At 52.9% G+C, this 19020-nt stretch overlaps 9 protein-coding genes across 9 annotated transcripts; 4 read left to right on the forward strand and 5 right to left on the reverse strand.

The window, feature by feature from the left end:
• Window positions 1-1553: 1553 nt before the first annotated feature.
• CKM354_000405400 (uncharacterized protein) lies at window positions 1554-3222 on the reverse strand (the record flags this gene model as incomplete). Its single annotated transcript, XM_044799278.1, has 2 exons — window positions 1554-1736; window positions 1789-3222. 2 exons carry the CDS (start codon window positions 3220-3222, stop codon window positions 1554-1556), a joined length of 1617 nt encoding a protein of 538 aa, XP_044655213.1.
• Window positions 3223-4402: 1180 nt separating this feature from the next.
• CKM354_000405500 (uncharacterized protein) lies at window positions 4403-5843 on the reverse strand (the record flags this gene model as incomplete). Its single annotated transcript, XM_044799279.1, has 3 exons — window positions 4403-5596; window positions 5661-5717; window positions 5775-5843. The coding sequence occupies 3 exons, from the start codon at window positions 5841-5843 to the stop codon at window positions 4403-4405; spliced, it is 1320 nt and encodes a 439-aa protein (XP_044655214.1).
• Window positions 5844-6402: 559 nt separating this feature from the next.
• Window positions 6403-8652, forward strand: CKM354_000405600 (uncharacterized protein; the record flags this gene model as incomplete). The annotated part of the gene is made up of 2 exons (XM_044799280.1): window positions 6403-8026; window positions 8081-8652. 2 exons carry the CDS (start codon window positions 6403-6405, stop codon window positions 8650-8652), a joined length of 2196 nt encoding a protein of 731 aa, XP_044655215.1.
• A 210-nt stretch (window positions 8653-8862) lies between these two features.
• Window positions 8863-10508, reverse strand: CKM354_000405700 (uncharacterized protein; the record flags this gene model as incomplete). Its single annotated transcript, XM_044799281.1, has 3 exons — window positions 8863-9042; window positions 9093-9283; window positions 9332-10508. 3 exons carry the CDS (start codon window positions 10506-10508, stop codon window positions 8863-8865), a joined length of 1548 nt encoding a protein of 515 aa, XP_044655216.1.
• A 510-nt stretch (window positions 10509-11018) lies between these two features.
• CKM354_000405800 (uncharacterized protein) lies at window positions 11019-11955 on the reverse strand (the record flags this gene model as incomplete). Its single annotated transcript, XM_044799282.1, has 3 exons — window positions 11019-11102; window positions 11154-11278; window positions 11346-11955. 3 exons carry the CDS (start codon window positions 11953-11955, stop codon window positions 11019-11021), a joined length of 819 nt encoding a protein of 272 aa, XP_044655217.1.
• A 560-nt stretch (window positions 11956-12515) lies between these two features.
• Window positions 12516-13777, forward strand: CKM354_000405900 (uncharacterized protein; the record flags this gene model as incomplete). The annotated part of the gene is made up of 4 exons (XM_044799283.1): window positions 12516-12542; window positions 12595-12778; window positions 12838-13169; window positions 13217-13777. 4 exons carry the CDS (start codon window positions 12516-12518, stop codon window positions 13775-13777), a joined length of 1104 nt encoding a protein of 367 aa, XP_044655218.1.
• Window positions 13778-14788: 1011 nt separating this feature from the next.
• Window positions 14789-15160, forward strand: CKM354_000406000 (uncharacterized protein; the record flags this gene model as incomplete). Its single annotated transcript, XM_044799284.1, has 2 exons — window positions 14789-15014; window positions 15078-15160. The coding sequence occupies 2 exons, from the start codon at window positions 14789-14791 to the stop codon at window positions 15158-15160; spliced, it is 309 nt and encodes a 102-aa protein (XP_044655219.1).
• A 645-nt stretch (window positions 15161-15805) lies between these two features.
• Window positions 15806-16735, reverse strand: CKM354_000406100 (uncharacterized protein; the record flags this gene model as incomplete). Its single annotated transcript, XM_044799285.1, has 2 exons — window positions 15806-15886; window positions 15941-16735. 2 exons carry the CDS (start codon window positions 16733-16735, stop codon window positions 15806-15808), a joined length of 876 nt encoding a protein of 291 aa, XP_044655220.1.
• A 344-nt stretch (window positions 16736-17079) lies between these two features.
• On the forward strand, window positions 17080-18135 carry CKM354_000406200 (rRNA-binding ribosome biosynthesis protein RPF2; the record flags this gene model as incomplete). The annotated part of the gene is made up of 2 exons (XM_044799286.1): window positions 17080-17856; window positions 17917-18135. The coding sequence occupies 2 exons, from the start codon at window positions 17080-17082 to the stop codon at window positions 18133-18135; spliced, it is 996 nt and encodes a 331-aa protein (XP_044655221.1).
• Between the last annotated feature and the right edge of the window lie 885 nt (window positions 18136-19020).

Here is a 19020-nt window from a genome sequence, read left to right on the forward strand (position 1 = left end):
CAGAGATACCAGCTCACAGTTGAGCATGCAGAGCGGAGCAAGTTCAAATCAAGCAATTGAGCGTTCTAGCAGAGAGCAACGGCATTCTGACGACGAATGAAAGAGTGTATCTGATTTATGGCATTGAATTACCTTTGTTGTGTTTTCTTTTCCAGCCCTGTAAATTGTTTTTCCGACCTTCATATACACAGAATGTAGACAGACACATATGGAGCAGGTCTTCTTGCTTGAGACTGTGTTCGAACCAGCCTCCCTTCATCTCGTGAACTCGAGACGATGTGCCGTTTGGAGCAGGTGCCACCCATTCGCACAATTTTTTTCGTAGCGTTACGTGCATAACATGCGTGCGTATCTCACTGAGGCGGAGACAACAGGACAGACAGGCACGGAGAATTCGTACACTGCCACTGCCACAATTCGTACGTCCGTTTTTCCTCTCCACTCTCATCCAGATTTCTGGGCAACCATGATGATGCCCTGTGATGCTTGCTTGCTTGCGAAAGTCTCCGCATTGGCCAAGTGAAAGTCTGACAAGGCTGTACGGTATCGCAGGCAGCAGGAAATGGAAAGCCAAGAAAGTCGTACATAAGGTATGCCAGGACAAGACAAAAGAGAAGTCTTGGAAGTTGGAATCGGATAATGCTCTGCCGGAGAGAGCAGGAGTGATGATTATGAGTGAGATCCACCCACACTGCACTCACCTCTCGGCGAGGATGGACGTACATCTCAACATTCGCTTGACAAGACTTTGGCTGGGCGGAGTGATGATTTCACGAGAATAGGCGAGCGAGCGGAGAGACGAAGTTGGTGTGAGAGGTGAGATAATGCACTATACGAGCTAAGACTAGCAGATGCCATCATACCATACCATTCATCCATCCCCCAAACAACAGCAAGCGAGTCAATCGTTATCAATCATTTCAGTTCCTAGCCCATAGTTGTGTTTAAGCGAAAAACATCCACATTTATACACAGAAAACGCCGAAACCCAGCAAATGCCTCCAACTAGTAGCAATTCTTCTCAGTCTGGCGTCCACTGAAGTAGCATTTCTGCCACTTCAGGACTTTTGTATGTGTTCAATTCGGTACCCACCCATGCTTCGCCGTCTTTCTGCGCTGCCTTGCTGCCTCGCTGCACCTAACGTCAGCAATGCTGTGCAGCATAAGCTGAGTGAACCCAACACTGCTTGCCTGAACGCCTTGCCGGAGATGCCCGTCTATCAACCTTCAAAAAATCGTCCATGGAAACATTCCGCGAGAGAGGAGTTGTCTGGTAGCGGAGCTTTGACCTCGATGCGCGCCAGGAAACTGCGAACACATGCTCGCGCATGGTGCTGACCTGGATCGGGGACATGTCCGTCCGTTGTAATTGCCTTAAAATGACTGACCATCTTTGTAGACGATGCTATGTCGCAGCATTCCGCTGCTTCTGCTGCTTTGTGATCACTTCCGTGGCCTGTTTGGGCTCAGCTGGCCTCAGTGTAGGAGTCGGATGTGGATTTGTCTTGTTTCAGTCGTTGCCACCTTTAGTTGCCGTGCGGTCCGGCTACTCTTTAGTAGCTTTGCGGGAATTGACTGGCCGGAGGACTGTTCAGCATACTATTGCGTTTGGCGCGGCCTTTCTTGATATGCGTCTTAAGCGCGCTCGAGTCCAGGGGCTTGAGAAGTTCAAAGGAACAGAGCAATTCGCCCGAGACACTCATCACAGCACCCCAATTGTCGAATTCGCCACAGTACTGTTCTCAGGTCAGTAAAGGTCGCTCCACAATGATGGTTGTGGGTACTTACATTTGGCGCAGAAAACACCGTAACCAGAATTCGCTCGTTAAAGAACTCATAACCATCTTCCACAACCATGTGTGCTCTGCATACCAGATCGAAATCGTGCTTTTGCAGGAACTCCATGATGACTTTCTTGCCGAAACAATAGCTGACACCTCGCTCATTGGCTTCCCAATCTGCTTCCATATCGGCCGGATCAGACCAGAGCAGATCGTTGAGGAGTCCGTAATCTGGCACATCGGTTGGTCTGGCGATGTTCCGGATGTCGTCCATGTGTGATAGAGACGGCGAGAGTCCACCATGGACACAGAAGATCTTGCCAGCTACGATCGCAGCAATGGGCAATGTGTTGAATGTATCGACAAATGTCTTCCAGATTTTGACATTGCATCTCCGCTTGCATTCGTCGTAGAAGCCGTAGACCCGGGTCACGTTAGCGCACTCATGGTTCCCTCGCAGCAGGAAGAAGTTCTCTGGGAACCGAAGCTTGTAGCACAAGAGCAGTAGAATGGTTTCCAAGCTCTGCTTGCCGCGATCCACGTAGTCGCCTAAGAATAGAAAGTTGCTGTTTGGTGGAAAGCCGCACATTTCAAACATGCGGATCAAATCCGTGTACTGTCCATGTACGTCGCCAACTATCTTGCAAGGCGTGGAAAGTTCCAGCAGGGCGGGCTGGGATAGGAACAGCTCTCGAGCAGCATTACAAATGGCAGTGATTTCTGCGTTCTTCAGGCACACTGTCTTGGTCACTTTTCCCGCATAGCCAGCGTCTACGAGACGCTTGATCATGTCGTCAAGGTCGGCCGGTTTGAGGGCCCCAATGGCCATGTCACCAGAAGTGGATGCTGAGCGCGATTGCGATCCTTCGGCAATCGCAAGCGCTGCTGCTGCACCCTGTCCGTTTGTCTCTTTGGGCGGCCTCTTGACCAGGATGGACTCGGTGGGCTCTTTGTTGTGCGATTGGTGGATGTTACCTTGGGGTGGCGCATCTGATACAGCGTCCACCTCCCCACTTCGCTGCGCCTCCTCGATTTCACTGTACTGATGCCCAGTGCCCACCGACGCAGACATAGTAGGGGAGGGCGGAGGCTGAGCGTCGGCGTCATCGCCGGCGAGACTGCCTCTGCGCGGCGTCTCAGAAACCGAAGCAGATGCCCGCGAGTGCTTCCCAGATCTTCCACTCGTCGCGGATCTGATGGACTGCGAATCTGTCTTATCGAGGCTCGTCGATGAGTTATCACCTGCTAGGTTGCTGCTGCTAGCTCGCGGACTGTCTGTAGATGATTTACCCGGGATCTTCGTGCGCAGAGCACTGCGAAAGGACCGCGAGGACTCCTTTGTGTCGGATTTGCTGAAGGATGGGTATGAGCCCAGCTCAGGTCCGGTGGGTGTTTGAGAACCGCTACTGCTCTTGCCATCCTTGGATGGTTGGTTGCCCATGATTGCGACCTGACACGAGGCCTTCGATTGTGATGTCGTGAATGAATATCTCGCCTGACGCGTGTCGCTCAGGTAAGCTAACTAGCGCGGACGATGCGGTGGTATGATGCAAGGCTGCGCGGCGCTGTTTATGGAGGGCGGAAGAGTCTCGCCAAAAAGGCCAGACAGTGGATTTCAGCGGAAGCGGTGCCTAATGCCTTTGCATGAAAGCTGTTGTGGCCTTTGGCAGGAAAGGTGTCGTGGCTCGCTGGGCCAAGAAGATAGCGGCGGTGATGGCGAGCGGCCAGAGTGCTGGCGGGCGGCGATGTCGTCTTGGGCAAATGATAGCGGGAGAGGGCGGCGAGTCGTCGTCGTCGTTGTCGCTGGGGGAGGCAGCAGAGATGACGGTGAATCCGTGGTCCGCTGGGGTGATGCGCAGCGCGAGCGTAGCTTAGTGTGGGCAAGAGAAGGCCGCTGCTGAGAGGAGGAATACGTCAGTCTGTCGCTGCTGCAGTTTGTGCCTGAGCGCTGGCGGGCATTGCCTGGCGGAGCGTGTTTGCCGCAGCGAAGCGCTGGTGGTGGAGGAGGATGCACGGCGGCGATGCAGCGCGGGGCGGAGTGGGCGTGAGTGTTTGGTAAACGTACAGCTTCGCGTGGTTGTCTGTATGGCCGGTGGGTGCAGACAAGGATGCGGGCTCCAGACACAAAGGGCCTGGCCAAGCTGCCCGTGATCGAGTCAGTCATCCGCTAGCCGCGCAGTGGAGAGCTGCAGCTGCAGCAACACGTCTTCCCACGTCGCCCTCCCATCTGCTTCGTTGCCCAACACCGCGCATGGACTGCGCATTTGATTGCGTCGCTGTGCTATCACGCGATTACATGCACATGCGTGCTCACATCTGGCACGGCGCCCACCAGTGCGACACAGACACTTCCTCGAACGCACACGTCCAACGTCTCTGTGCATGGTGCTCGCGTGGTGCCGAGCCAAGGGAGCACACGACACGCTGTCACAACGGTGTGTGCCTGAGATAGGGCGCGAAAAGACTGTGGTGTAGGTTCACAGAACGCAAGTTGGGCTGGGTTTTGCATATCTATCAGCTTTTACGTGGCATACACGCCCTCTAATTTTGGTCATGCATCGTCTTCTATTAACGCCGAATGCTTTGCTGCGCTTCTCGTGTCCAACACATCGACGACGCCCTCACATAATGACCTCGTTGGCCACGTCGCGTTTCAGCTCCTTGTACGGCAGGCAGACGCAGTTCTGTACACGAACCTCGTCCGCGACAGCGCATTCCTTGCCCAGAATAGTGATGCTTTGCACCTTGACCCCATTCTTCACAATGCTGGTGTTGTGCTCACGCGCTGGTGTTGGCGTCCCCTCCACGCGTGCCCATGCGCCGACTCTGCTGCCCCAGCCAATGATCGAGTACAAGACGCAAGCATCGTGGCGGACCTCTGCATCCTCTAGAACGATCGATTCCTTGATGCGCGCACCCGCACCGACCACAGCGCGTGGTCCAACGGATACATTTGGTCCAAGCTTGGCGGTAGGGTCGACCTGTGCGCTCGGGTGAATGAAAACCGGGGGGAGAATGTTCGCGGAGGGCTTGGCAAGCTCTTCTGACTGCATTTGGAAGGCCTTGGTGAGGTAAAGCGCGTTGGCTGGGACGGCGGATCCCGCAGTCTTGATCTGGCGCCAGAAGTCCTTGGTCTCGAGGACGAAGAATTGCCTGCTGTCTGCAAGGTCCGCGAGGATGTCCTGCTCTAGTCGGATGACCTCGTTCTTCTCGCCATCTTCATCTGGCACATACTGCGAGTCCAACGCATCAGAAGATGGATACGAGACCAATCGTGGGCGATCTGTGCGACGCTTAATCGCGCTCTTGATGCTGGGGAAGATGGCTTCCGTAGCAAAGAGATAGACGCCGCAGTTGATCAAATTCGAGATGTGTGACTCTGGCTTCTCCACATAATGGAGCACTCTCTTGCTGTGTGTATCACTGACGATGCAACCGAAATTGGTAGCCGCCTCATTCGGAACTCTTGTACCCAGAATTACAGCTTCCGCATCTTTCTCATCGAACAGGCGCAGCATCTGCTCAAGCGGGAATGAGCAGCAGACGTCGGCGTTGAGCACGAAGAAGCGATCCGGTCGGCCCTTGAGGATTGCATCGCGGAAGTGGTAAAGACCTCCAGCGGTCCCCAAAGCTTGGTACTCGCGGAGGTACTTGACGCTGATCTTGGGGTGGGTGCGTGAACAGTCCTTGATGAAGTCGCGGAATACGGATTCGTCGTAGTAGCCAACGATGAAGACCTCGTGGATCTCGGGCACTCGGGTGACTGCTTGGAAGCAGTGCTCGATGATGGGGTGGCCGGCGACTTCGAAGAGCGGCTACAAACGGTCAGTCTCGAGCTCGAGTCGTGGGAAGGCATTCGAATTCGTGACCAGTGCGCACCTTTGGCAAATCAAGCGAAAGCGGCCTGAAGCGTGTTCCTCGAGATGGGCCACCGACCTAGGACAGCGTTCAGTCTCGTTGTCTCCTGTGTGTCGAGTTGTGGCAGCTAGATACCAAAATGACAGCTTTTGTTACTGGACTGCTGCCAGCTTTGCCCCGGACGGGAATCTGCAGGGAGGCCATTATCGACCAGGGAGCGGAGGATTGCGGGCTGGCGGTGGTCGCGCGGAGTGTTGGAGTGCCTGACGCAGTGGTGACAAGTCTTGCACACAGCACCAGATGATTGTCCAGAAGGCTGATCGATCACACCCCTTGTCGCTTCATTAACCCTGCAGAAACGCACTTGTGCACGTCCCTTAGTGGCGCCCCACCCCCAGGGTCGCGCCTGTCAAAGCCGAGTCTGTTGCTCCCGCAGCTCGTGCGCTGCCCGTGAAAACGTGGACAACGCGTAAACATCGCGACCCATCGTGCCTGGTCGAACAGCGTGAATGGGGAGCTGCATATGACATCTACTACCGGCAGCTGCACCAAATGACTCGGCACAATGCCGGCGGGATAGCACCTCTCTGCAGCCCTCGCCCAGCTCAGCGCGGTGTGGAGAGATGATGTGCCGTCAGATGGCGGCAAAAGGATCTGCGGCGCGTCCATAGCCCGACAACCACCACCATCAACGCCCCAGTATTGATATCGACGCGGGCAAGGCAGGCACATCCTTGGGAGGCACATCAATGATCGCTATGCCATGGATCAGCAAGTCCCTCTCGATAGCCCGTTGTCGCCGGCTCCGACAGACCAAGCTTGCAATGAGTGCAAGCGGCGCAAAGGGCGTTGCGATAAACTGATCCCAGAGTGCACCCCATGTGCCAAGAACAAGAGACACTGTCTCTATGAGAGACATTCGAGGACGCCTCTGACCCGCAAGCATCTGACCATGGTCGAAGAGAGGCTGCGCCAATGTGAGATGCGATTGCGGCAGGCAGAGCTTCGAGCGAATGAAGCTGAGGCCAAGCTGGAGAAGTCTCTCGAGGAAATTGCTGCGTTACATGTAGGTGCGAAGCAGCGCCATCAGCACCCTGTTGACGAAAACAGCGGACCGGTAGAGTCTGAGTCACCGTTATTCGACAAGCAAAGTATTGCGGATCAATCAGAGGGCAGACTCGGGCACAAGCATTCGTTCTCGCAAGGAACGGCTACTCGAGCTTCAGAATATCATATTGAAGAGCCCCCAGCCGATGATTTCAGCTGGAATGAACAGGCAGTGATGCATAGTCCATTGCTTCCTGATTACCCAGGCGCGGGCGATGCCGGGAGTCCGACCGTGCTCGATGGAATGGCTTCGCTCTCTGTTGTGGACGCAGGCACCGGCTATCTTGGTGTCGCATCTGGTGCTTCAATGCTCAAGCTAATGTTGGACGACAACGGGGGAAGAAAAGTCGCCAAGCCACGTAGAGGCATACCTCGAAATACTCACCCGGATCCGGAGCAAGTTGGCTGGGTTTCCACACCCGTGTATTGGCAGAGGAACATTGGAATGGTCGATCTAGATGCAGCTATCGATGCCTACTTTTCGTGCTATCATCTGGCATATCCCATCGTTCACGAGCCAACCTTCCGCGCTCAGTACGCTCAAGTCATTGACCGCCCTGATGGCTCCAGCTGGAACGCGCTTGCCTATATTGTCGGCGCTATTGGCATCTTCAGTACCGCTACGGGTCCTGTCACGCAAGACCTGGATCTCTTCGAAGCTTCAAGAGCCAATATCTCGATCGCCTCGCTCGAAAGTGGCAACCTAACCCTTGTACAAACTTTGACCCTCATGTCCAATTATCTTCAGAAGCGCAATAAGCCCAATTCGGGGTACAATTATCTCGGATTGGCTCTGCATATGGCCGTCAGTCTAGGGCTACACAAGGAGTTCAGCAATTGGCGTATCGCCCCATTGGCAATGGAGATCAGAAGGCGGACATGGTGGACACTTTACGCGTTCTTCTCTGGTGCAATGATCACCTTCGGTCGGCCTGTGACGTGGCCTTCGCACGGCATCGAAGTTGCCTTACCGCTCAACATCGATGATCGCGACCTGACGCATGCTTCGCTGTCATTGCCCCCGCCCAAGACAGGACTGACTCCTTACTCAGCTGTCGCATCACAGGCTAGATTTCATCTTGCGACCAACGATATCTATGCACGAATCATCTCGAGTGACTTCCCAAGCGCCACGGAGCTCTTGCAGCTCGACAAGGAACGCATCGGAACATGGCACTCAATCTGGTCGGACGATGTGACGAATATACCGGAGCGGTATCGGCTTCCTCGCATGATCATGAATTGGAGATTTCGCAATTTCCGTATCATTATGTTTCGGTGTAAGTCTTCCTTCACCCGAACGCCATTCAGCGCAGAATGCTAAGTAGGCGCAGTCCATCTGATTAAGCATGTTCTCCGAAGTCGAGAGGCCGGTCCGCACCCGGCAAACGATCCTGCAACGCAAGAAGTTATTGATCGATGCTTGACTGAAGCTGAGGCTTCCATCGCTTCTATACATGGTTACTGGCATAATGCAGAGCATAACGTCATGGCATCTTGGTACGGACTTTACTTCATTTTTCAGGCATCCATGATTCCAACCATCATGCTTCGCAACAATCCGAATGCGCCACAAGCCGACACCTGGCGTGCCCAACTTCACCTCGTCCTCATGGTCCTTGAGTCGATGCACTTCATCAATGCTGCCAGCAAAGAATGCCACGAGCTGATCATTCGTCTGTGCGGAGGATTCCTTGCTACGAGCGCAGGCATTGCTGAAGCATCTCTGCATCCAGTCGAAGAGTCTCCTGAGACACAATTATCGGGCTTGCAAGGAATGATGTGGCCAGGCGTTCATGGGACTGAGATCGACACTTTCATGCAGGACCAAGACTGGACGACTTTCTTAATCAATATGGAACCTGGAAGCCTTGACTTGCCTTTCAATCATGATCAATTTGGTTGAGCATTCAATCGCTAGGAGACATTCCTGGTTCTTGGATGGTTAAAGGATTTCCTTTGCCTACTTGCTGAGCCCCGAGCCAGAGATCCGGCATAAATCTGCCTTCGGCTGCATGCCGCAGAAGCAATATCAAAGATATTTTCATGAAAGTCAAGTCCGACAGAGAGGCACGACGGCGCCGCAGAGTACAGCTTGAGGCCTGAGTTATAGACTTCAGAGTGGGACTCGATCGATGCGTTCTTCTGAATGCTCCTCCGCGAAGGTCTTGCTGATCTTTTCTGTGCTGGCCTCGACATCAACGGCTCTTGGGCCGTCGAATATCTCTGCTATCTCCTCAAGACTGTGACCACGGGTCTCTGGGAAGACAAAGTATGTTATGGCAAGGAACACAACCTTTGTCATGTCAGCTTGCATTGCGCCCAAAAAGAGCACCACCAACCTACCAGAAGACAGCAGAATACGATATAGTATCGCCAACCGATATTTTCCAGCCCGATTGGATTCACGAAGGCTGCGATGACCAATGAGCAGTAGATCGACAGCAGCTCGCACGTCAAGCCCTTGGATCGGATTGAGAACGGGAAAATCTCTGTGGGATAAGACATCAACAACGGGGTGTAACTGCAGTCGTAGCCTGTCCTCTGTTAGCGCGTCTTTCCTAGCTGGATTTTATGCCACCGACCGAAGTAGAACACAAACAGGCAGACGATGACCGCGATCCCTGCTGGCTGCGATCCGGTTTCGTTGTTGACCGCCGAGCAAGCAGTCCAGACAATGTATGAGAGCAGCATAATAAACCCAGACATGTTGAAGAGTGTCCGTCTGCCGAGTCGATCGACGCAGAAAGCGGCGCCTAAAGCGACTATGAAATTGAAGATCTGCAAGAGCCCATTGATCAAGGTCTGCATGAAGGGGTCCGTAATGCCGACGGTGTTCAGAACCAAAGTCAAGTAGTATGATACCACTCCTATACCGTTCCACTGCGCCATTGATCCCAGAGCAACAGCGATGAATAGCCTCTTGCGGTTTCCTGGAGTCGCTACAAGTGTGCCCCAGCCTGTTGCTTTGGACTCCTGTTCCAATCTGATAGTGTCGACGATCTCGCTCATTTCTCTAATCACCAAGGGGCTCTGTGTGTCGCCGCCTGCGTGGAACGTGGCTAGAACGTTCAGAGCCTCGTCGTTTCGACCTTTACTGACGAGCCAACGCGGCGACTCGGGCAGGAAGATGAAGAATGCCAGTTGGACGGCGGGATAGCCTGCCTGTAAGATACTTGGAATGCGCCATGACCAGCTGTTCGCATAGTCCTGCGTACCGAAGGTGGTCCACGACGCCAAGATTGCACCAAGATAATACAGAGTCCAGTAAGCGCTCGTATACTTGCCGCGATGAGTAGGGTACGAGAGCTCGGCGAGCAGTAATGGACTTGGTTGAGCAGCGAACATTCCCGCAGCTCCGACGACCAGCCTAGAGACAACGAATTGAGCGAGAGTCGTCGCGGTAGCTTGAACTACTGTGGCTGCCATGACCCCGATAATGCCAGTCAACAAGACTGCTTTGCGCCCATAACGATCAGAGAATGTTCCGACTATCGGCAACGCGAGGACAGATCCGATGGACTGCGCGGCGTTGACAAGTCCAAGGAGTGCTCCCGAAGGGTTTCCAAAATACTCTCTCCATTGTGGAAGGGCTTGCAAGCCGTTCATCAAAGATCCATCGTATCCAGCGACTGAGCTTGAAATCAGAGGAACCAGTAGTATGAGGTTGAGCTTGAGCAGATGCGGCACCTGGAACCAGTATTTGTCGGTCTTGGGCAGTACTTCAGCCAGAGCCTTACCAGCAATGAGTTCATCCTTCATGGCGGATAACCTGGCCTAGTCCTGATCACCGGGTGTCACGTTGGTCCAGCAGGAGAGGGACATTCTACATTATACCTCGCATCGAACACTCATTTCACTGCCGCGGTACGCTCCGACCGTGTCGTATGTTCACGCGGCAATATCTCGGAGCGATTCATAAGTGAGGAGAAACACCCCATCTCCGCATGGGGAGACCAGCGAAGGATCGAGATATGCAGGGTTGTGACACGCGAGGGTGACTGTGTACCTGCGTGCTAGCCGATGATCTGCAACTTCAGGATCTCTCACACTGCTACGATACGATACCCAACCACGGCATGCGCGGAGACCACACCGACAAATACTGCGAGAAGGCAGCATTTATCAAGCACGGAGCGTGGACAATTTTAAGTCACGCAAAATAATGAACAGCCTGTCAGTAGCAGTGGATATATCGATCCGTACTCGACCAAAACGTCATTGCAGCATCAGTCTGCATTGTAGCTATAGTTGCAAGTTATCGGTATCTGCTTAAGGCAGAGTATACCCACCATCGATGACAATGTTGGCCCCTGACATATAAGACGATGCATCTGAGGCGAGGAAAACGTACGCCTGTCTACCCGTCAGCTCTGATGAGATGTCAAGAACAGTATGCGCACTTACTCCCTTCAACTCAGCAGGATCAGCATTACGTCCAGCTGGGACTAACTGCGACCACTTGTCCCGCCATTCTTTAGGGTGACTAGCAATCATTTCCGTCTCGATGAAGCCCGGGGATATACAATTCACTGGAGCGGCACGTCAGTTGGCAGGCTCTTGAATAAACAGCCAGAAGCACACTAAAGCACAACATACCTCTCCCAAACTCCATCCACTCCACAGCCAAACACTTTGCCAAATGCACAACCGCCGCCTTGGAAGCATTATACGCCGCCTGTTTCTGCGGAACATTCACCAACAACGCACTAACACTCGCCGTAAAAATAAAACTTCCATCACCTTTCCCTCCCTGCTCCACTTTCTGCTTCTTAAAAATCTTCCCAGCCGCTTGAGCTGTATACATCGCTCCGTCGAGATTCACTTGCATGATATCTCGCCATTGATCTTCAGAATATTCTAAACTGTCGAAATGACTTGCGATTCCTGCATTCGCGACAACGATATCCAAACGGCCGAAATCGGTTGCGATTTGGTTTATGGTGTTGGTGATGGTTTCTTTGGATCGGACATCGGATTTGTAGGCGACGATTTTCTGGCCTGTGGCTTGGGATATTGACTTGGCGGTTTCTTCGGCATCTTTGCTGGCTGTGTAGATTAGAGCAACTGTTGCGCCTGCTTCTGCGAGTCCGCGGACGACTTCGAGACCTATTCCTCTTGCGCCGCCTGTTACTGCTGCGAATTTGCCGGAAAGAGAGAAGTGTGAGAGGACGGGACTGGAAGCATCCTTGGGCTTTGCGAGAGGCATGTTGGGCTGGTCGAATAATTGGTTCTGATTCACTTGGGAAAACAATCGAGTGTAACCTCAAGAACTTTGTTGTTGTAGCTATACTTGCTGTAGCTAGTAGAGCTCGGAGCTCATGCAGATCGGCACGCGAGAGAGCTTCACACCCTGCGTGTATGTGGGTACAGGGCGATTGTCAACCGTCTCGAGGCTGCACGGCTTCTGCCATACTCTCTGTACTTCACTGCCGTTCTGAGACCCGTGGGAAGCCACCAGGACTTCGTCTCCACCAATATTGTGGAGTTGCGGGGGGCTTTCGACCGAAGCAGAACGTCAGAGGTGATTCGACATACCTCATTCTGTGTAAAGGCGACCTTTTGACCGCATTCAAAGGCTGCAGCTCGGGAGAGAGACCAGCACGTTTGGAAGTTCAGGTGTGGAGACTCCGTGAAGCTGTTGTGTCACTGTCCTCGGCGTAGCTCTGATAATGCCAAGGTAGAGAACATCAAGGACCTGCTGTTGTCATACGATTAGCAACACATCGTCCAAGTCGCCTGGTGACACTCTTCCACTGAAGTTGCAAAATGGGCTCAACAACAGAAGTAGAGACTGTATGTCGTGTCGGATCACCCGAAAAGAATTTATAGCTGATCGCCAACCCAGAACCCTTCATTTGTTCTACGAGCCGTCAAAGATCTCGCATTCGAGGATCGACCAGTTCCTCAACTTCGCGATGCCCATGATGTTCGCGTTCACGTGCTGCAAACTGGTATATGCGGATCCGATGTCCACTACTGGCAACGAGGCCGCATTGGGGACTTTGTGTTAACCAGTCCCATTGTTCTTGGTGAGTGGCGATAAGATCGATCTCCCTTGGGAGAGGACAAATGCTGATTCGTTCAAAAGGTCACGAATCATCAGGAATCGTCGTCGAGGTCGGCAGCGCGGTGAAGAACGTCAAGGTTGGAGATCGAGTTGCAATAGAACCTGGTGTACCTTGTCGCCGTTGTGACTATTGCAGATCTGGCGACTACAATTTATGCGCCGATACCGTGTTCGCTGCGACCCCACCTTGGGATGGTACCTTGGCCAAGTACTATATTGTCGCATCGGATTATGTCTACCCTTTTCCACGGCATATGAGCATGGAAGAAGGGGCGTTAGTCGAACCCACTGCTGTTGCGGTACAAATTACTAAGGTTGCGGAGCTGCGAGCTGGACAAACTGTCGTTGTTATGGTAAGTTGAATGTCTCCTCACGAAATCACCTCTCACACAAGTCGCAGGGCTGTGGGCCAATAGGTGTAATGTGTCAGGCTGTAGCCAAAGCGTACGGCGCGAAGAGAGTGATCGGCGTCGACGTGGTTCAGTCGAGGCTCGATTTTGCCAAAAGCTTCGGCGCCGACGATGTATACTTGCCTCCGAGGGCCACAGAAGGCGTAGACCCAGTGGAGCACCAAGAAAAGGTCGCTGCACTCATCAAAGAGGAGTTCGGGTTAGGTGAAGGGCCAGACGTGGTCCTCGAGTGCACTGGTGCCGAGCCATGCATACAGACTGGAGTCTATGTCTTAAGGAAAGGTGGAACATATGTGCAAGCAGGCATGGGCAAAGAGAATGTTGTGTTCCCAATCACCACGGCCTGCATCAGAGGCCTGGTAGTGAAGGGCTCCATTAGGTACACTGCTGGCTGTTATGCGCAGGCAGTGGACCTTGTAGCATCCGGCAAGATCGACGTGGAGCGTCTGATCACCAATCGCTTCGCTTTCCAACAGGCCGAGGACGCATTTGAGCTTGTTAAAGCCGCAAAGCCAGATGTTTTCAAGGTCATGATCGAGGGTGTAGATTAGAATGGGAGCTTCTCGTGCTAAATGTTTCGACTCAAGCCCTTACTCCCTGCAATGTGGAAGACTTTCTGCTTGGCTGGCAGCAGTATGGAGTTGTCAATTTCGGGTATGGGGCAGTGCCGCAAGAGCCACCAGAAATATAGATGCAGTCCGTTTGTCCATTCTCAAGCATCTGGAGATCTGAAAGTGTAGCGTCTTCACAAAGAATTCAGTCGGAACGTGGCGGTAAAAGGATAGTTACCAATTGTTCCAGTGAACAAAGACGTCCAGAACCGGAAGCTTGCAAGATGTACTACATGAGCCGTCATTAATTGGACTGTGCAATGTAGACAACTTTTTACTTCGCGATGTGCTGCCATAGTCGCATAATACACGCAACATGCGGCCACAGCACGTTTGGTCCACGTCCTCTCATTGAGTGTCGTGATGCATCTTTCGATCCTTCGGCGCCCTGGTCCACAGGCTGCGAGATTGTTGCTCATCCGTATAAGACCTTACGACTGGGCCAGCTGTGCCCACAGTGTACCGCGACCCGTGATAAGCTACTCAAGGAGGTCGAAGAGAAGCAGCGTGTCAAGTTCGACGAATGGCAATGGAAGGTGTCGTACTCGATGCCAAGCGGCGGGAAAGATTACTGGACGCAGAACGCTGAAGAGAAGATGGAGCCTCCGGAGACTCCTAAGACGCCCAAAACGCCTAGAAGTCTCAAGGCGCGTACGACGCATTCGTTGTCGAGATTCAGTTGGAGGAAGAGCAAGAGAAAGAGCGTGAAGATGGCGGACGTGCCTGAGTGAGCCAGGGCAAGGATGCTGCACAGTCAGCAAAGCAGCGGATTGGTCCGTAGGCCTGTGCTTCGCTACCTCACCTTCGTCGTGAGGTACGCAGACAGCACTCTCCCCTGCGCGCCATTGACACCAGCAACCACGTCAAGAAAGCCACTGGTACCCGAGAGATCCGATAGAGTACCAACAGCGAACACGTTGGCCGCGCGCGGCCTCTACCACCACCAAGACAATGCCAACTCCAGAATCCGAATCGTTCAAAGCCGCGAAGCCAAAGGTTGCGCCGACCTTCGATGGCGTAGATTACGATGACAACAAGGCGCTCAAGGCCGCACAAGACGCGATTATCAGAGAGCAATGGGTTCAGAGCATGATGGCGCGGTTGATCCGGGAAGAAATGGGCAAGTGCTACTATAGGGAAGGTGTCAACCATTTGGAGAAGTGCGGGCATTTGAGAGGTGAGCACAGCGCAGATGGAGAAGGCAAGATTCGGAGCGAACAGTTACTGACTCATGCGACAGAACGATACCTGCAGCAACTCAAACACTCGAAGATCAAGGGTTATCTGTTCGAGCAACAGAATTACGTACCGAAGACGGAGTAGGATGTACATTACGGAGGAGAGTATGAAGCAGACGAAGAAATTAGAACTTTGAGAAAGGCCGTTGATGTGCTCGATCATACTATCGGCACATTCAGCGCAGGCGAGGCCACGAATGCACAAACGCTTTCCATGCTTACCTTCACGACTTTTTGGCATCAGCTGAGGTTCTACACGCTCATCGCATGGGCATGTCGAAGCCGCATTACGACTGCGCACAAATGGGTGGTAATCCCGAAGGAAGTGATGAATTGTGTATGAGCGTTGCTATCGTCAGATCATATTGCCGGAAAATCCCACATCTGCGACTAGGACGATCTGCAGCACACCCCGACGACCTCCTATGTATGACAACTTGACGCCGAGCAGAAAGTTCTCACTCCACGTGCATAGTCTTTCCTAGCCATCCATTCTGCGGCATGCTGACGTTCTCTCCAGGCTCGTGGTCGACAGCCACATGTTGTGAAATGCCCTGTGAGAAGTTTGCACTCGATGGAGTGCTACGTCTACACACGCGGCGGATCGTCCGGCCAAATTTGCGAAGATGCGAGACGGAAAATGTAGAGCATCGCACCACGGGAAGTAACAGCGGCCAAATGACTGTCGTTTATATCGATATCGACAAGAGTGAAAGTCTCAATCTGATGTTCATGCAGTTACGCCAGGACCGCCCTTCTTGACAGCATATTCTTGCATGAACTTCGGGTTGCTCTCGAATTCTTCTTTAAGCTAAATGGCATGTTAGCTCAGTCCAACTTGCCGTATTGAAGGCACCCAACTTACAATGTCAAGACCCCCAACTAGTTCACCATCCATGTAGACCTGTGGGAAAGTGGGCCAGTCACTGAATTCCTTGAGGCCTTGTCTCACTTCGTCGTCAGCCAGAATGTTGAAAAAGCCGTATCGTACGCCCTTCTCCCTAAGAATGCTGACGGTCTGCCTTGAGAATCCACACTGTGGAGCTGATGGAGTGCCCTTCATGAAAAGCATGACTGGCGCGGCCTTGACCAGCTCACCTAGCCGCTTGTTCAGATCCTCCTTGCTCTGTTCGCCGTTCACATGGCCTTCTGTACTCTGCGGCGCGGTCTGCTGTTCATTTGCGCCAGGCTTGTATTGCGATAGATCGCCATTTGAAGCACTGGTTCCTCCCATTGCTGTATCGCGATCCTGCTCCTGTCTCGTCACGTTCTGCTTGGGAGGCAGTCCACCAGCGCCCTTGCCGTCACCTCCGCTATGCCTCTCGACTGCTGTCCTGACCTTGTTTGCATCTGTGCCGGTGATTTGCTCCAAAACTTTGCCGTCTTTCTGCAGCACCACGAGTGGTACTTGCGTCACGTCGTAGCGTTCGCTGATGTCCGACAATTCTTCAGCGTCCAGACTCAAGAAAGCTATCCGGGGAGGTGTTGTTGGTTCGTAGGTCGATGCGAGAGTAGTAAGTATGGTGGACATTTGCTTGCATGGCTCAGCCCATGGCGCATGGAAATATATCACTGCCAGAGCGGTTCCTGGCAGCTCTGCGATGGCATTGTTGAAGGCTTGCTCTGTGTCCACGCCGTGCACCTGAGAACCAGCGGCCATTGTGGCAATTCGCTTCGTGATCGTGATTGTGGTGACGTGACGTTGTGTCGTGGCGATGGTATGCGACGTGCGAGATGGTGGTGGAAGTCGCTGGTTTCGTCGTTGCGGATGGCGCGATAGCGGCTCGTGGCGGGGTTCGATGAGTGATGGTGTGGAAATTCTGCCGTGACGTGCCTGCTTCTGACAAAGCTCAAGGTTCGCGCTAGCGGCAAAGATCCCGACAATCAGATATCGGCTCGCGCAGCCGAAGCGAAAAAGTTCCAACAGCGAAGGAGCTCTGAAGACCCAGACGCGACGAAGCACACGATCACTCGCAACAGATATCGCATCACGCTTCTGCCATCATGTCGCTACCCATCCGCGAAGTGAAGCCGAAAAGCGCCAAGACGAAGCGCTATCTCGACAACAAGGCGCCGCAGGTTGTCGAGAATCCCAAGACAACGCTCTTCCTACGCTACTCGTCCTGCTCAGAGATCACTCAACTCGTGCTTAAAGACCTCAATCGCCTGAAAGAGCCACTTACTGTCAAGTTCAACAAGAAGAATGACAAGCATCCGTTTGAAGATGCCACGAGTTTCGAGTTTTGGGCAGACAAGAATGACACCAGTTTGATGGTTTACGGGTCACATAGCAAGAAAAGACCACACTGCCTGACACTGATCAGAACATTTGGATACAAAGTGCTGGACATGTTGGAATTGCTCATAGACCCGGAGACATTCAGGAGTTTGTCGCAATTCAAGAATGCCAAAGCAACTGTGGGTCTGAAGCCACTGCTCTCGTTCTCCGGGAGTGCGTTCGAATCGCCTATTCAAAACGAGTATACCATGGCCAAGTCGCTACTTTTGGATCTCTTCAAAGGCCCAGACACGGACAAGGTGGACGTGGAAGGATTGAAGTACATGATTCACTTTACAGTGGACGAGGAAGAGCAGGAGGGCGTAAAGCCACAAATACACATGAGGTGTTACCTTTTGAGTTCTCGGAAAGGGCAGAGCTCTAATTTGCCAAAGATTGCAGTGGAAGAGATGGGGCCCAGAATCGATTTCAGAGTTGGAAGGAAACAAGATGCGGATCCTGAGATGCTGAAGGAAGCCATGAGGAAGCCAAAGACCACAGAGGTATGCTCGCATCAACATGATGATACAATGTTTGCAGACGATACTGACTATTACAACCAGGCCAAACCAAAGAAGAACATTGAGACAGATATGATTGGAGACAAGATTGGTCGCATCCATACCGGCCGACAAGACTTGAGTCAATTGCAAACCAGGAAGATGAAGGGATTGAAGCGAAGCAGAGATGTGCCAGACGACTCCAGCGATGTGGATATGAGTGACGACGAAAATGGCGGCGTGCCGCTTGCCGCGGACAAGCGGTTGAGGGTCGAGGCATGATTCCCCATCAGCCTGAGATGATGACGAAAATTGTGTTCCTCTTTGCGTTCGAGCGTGGCGTACGGCGTGTAAAAAGGGCGGTTGTCGGCACTTGTACCTGGTCTCGATGCGGCAAAATGTGCAACAGAAGCGTAATGCTCGAGACGTTCACCAAGCCTGGCAGGCATCCTGCTAGGCCTGTGGTCGCACAGTGAATCGAGAGTTCTTCTTCGCTGGACGATGCTGAGCGTCAAGCTGTGCAAGCGCCTGTGTAGCTGGCATGACCGGTTGACCAAGGAGTTCCGAGAGCAGACATGCGACCGCACTCAGCGCGATGAATGCGTTTGCTGATACTCTCGCGATGCTAGACACCACCAAGCTATCGGTAATACTAGCTCCGGTTATAGTCATTGAAGTTGCAACAAGTCTTCCAGTCTCCTATCCACGCTACAAGGATTCTATTACCAGTCTCAAATTTGATTCAGGCTAAAAGCGACGACCGCCTGCGACGTCTCGTACAAGCATCACGGCACTAGCGGCATCTCCATCCTGCATACACGTGTGAGTCTGGAGAACCCCTGCCCACTAGCATTCAGCCGAAGAGTTTGGAGCTCTGGACGCATCACCTGCTGCCACTCGTGCCACTGAAAGCCACGCGCACCACCGCACAGAATAGTTCTGGACAGCGACATGGCAACGGAGACTTCGACACTTGCGTATGTCTTGCGACCTTGATTATCTGCCTGTTTTCTTTTCTGTAAACACAATGCTTTGGATTTCTTACAATAAGAAGAGATACAAAGAGCAAAGTCATGCTCAAATTCCTCTCGCAGTGAGGATGGATGGGCTGAGGAGACCAAGGCTCGATTGGCTGACGTCCCCCAGCTAAAGCCTATGCACGCCCAT

Source organism: Cercospora kikuchii (genome assembly GCF_019650295.1).
Source record: "Cercospora kikuchii DNA, contig_00002, whole genome shotgun sequence".
Taxonomy (NCBI): Eukaryota; Fungi; Ascomycota; class Dothideomycetes; order Mycosphaerellales; family Mycosphaerellaceae; genus Cercospora; species Cercospora kikuchii.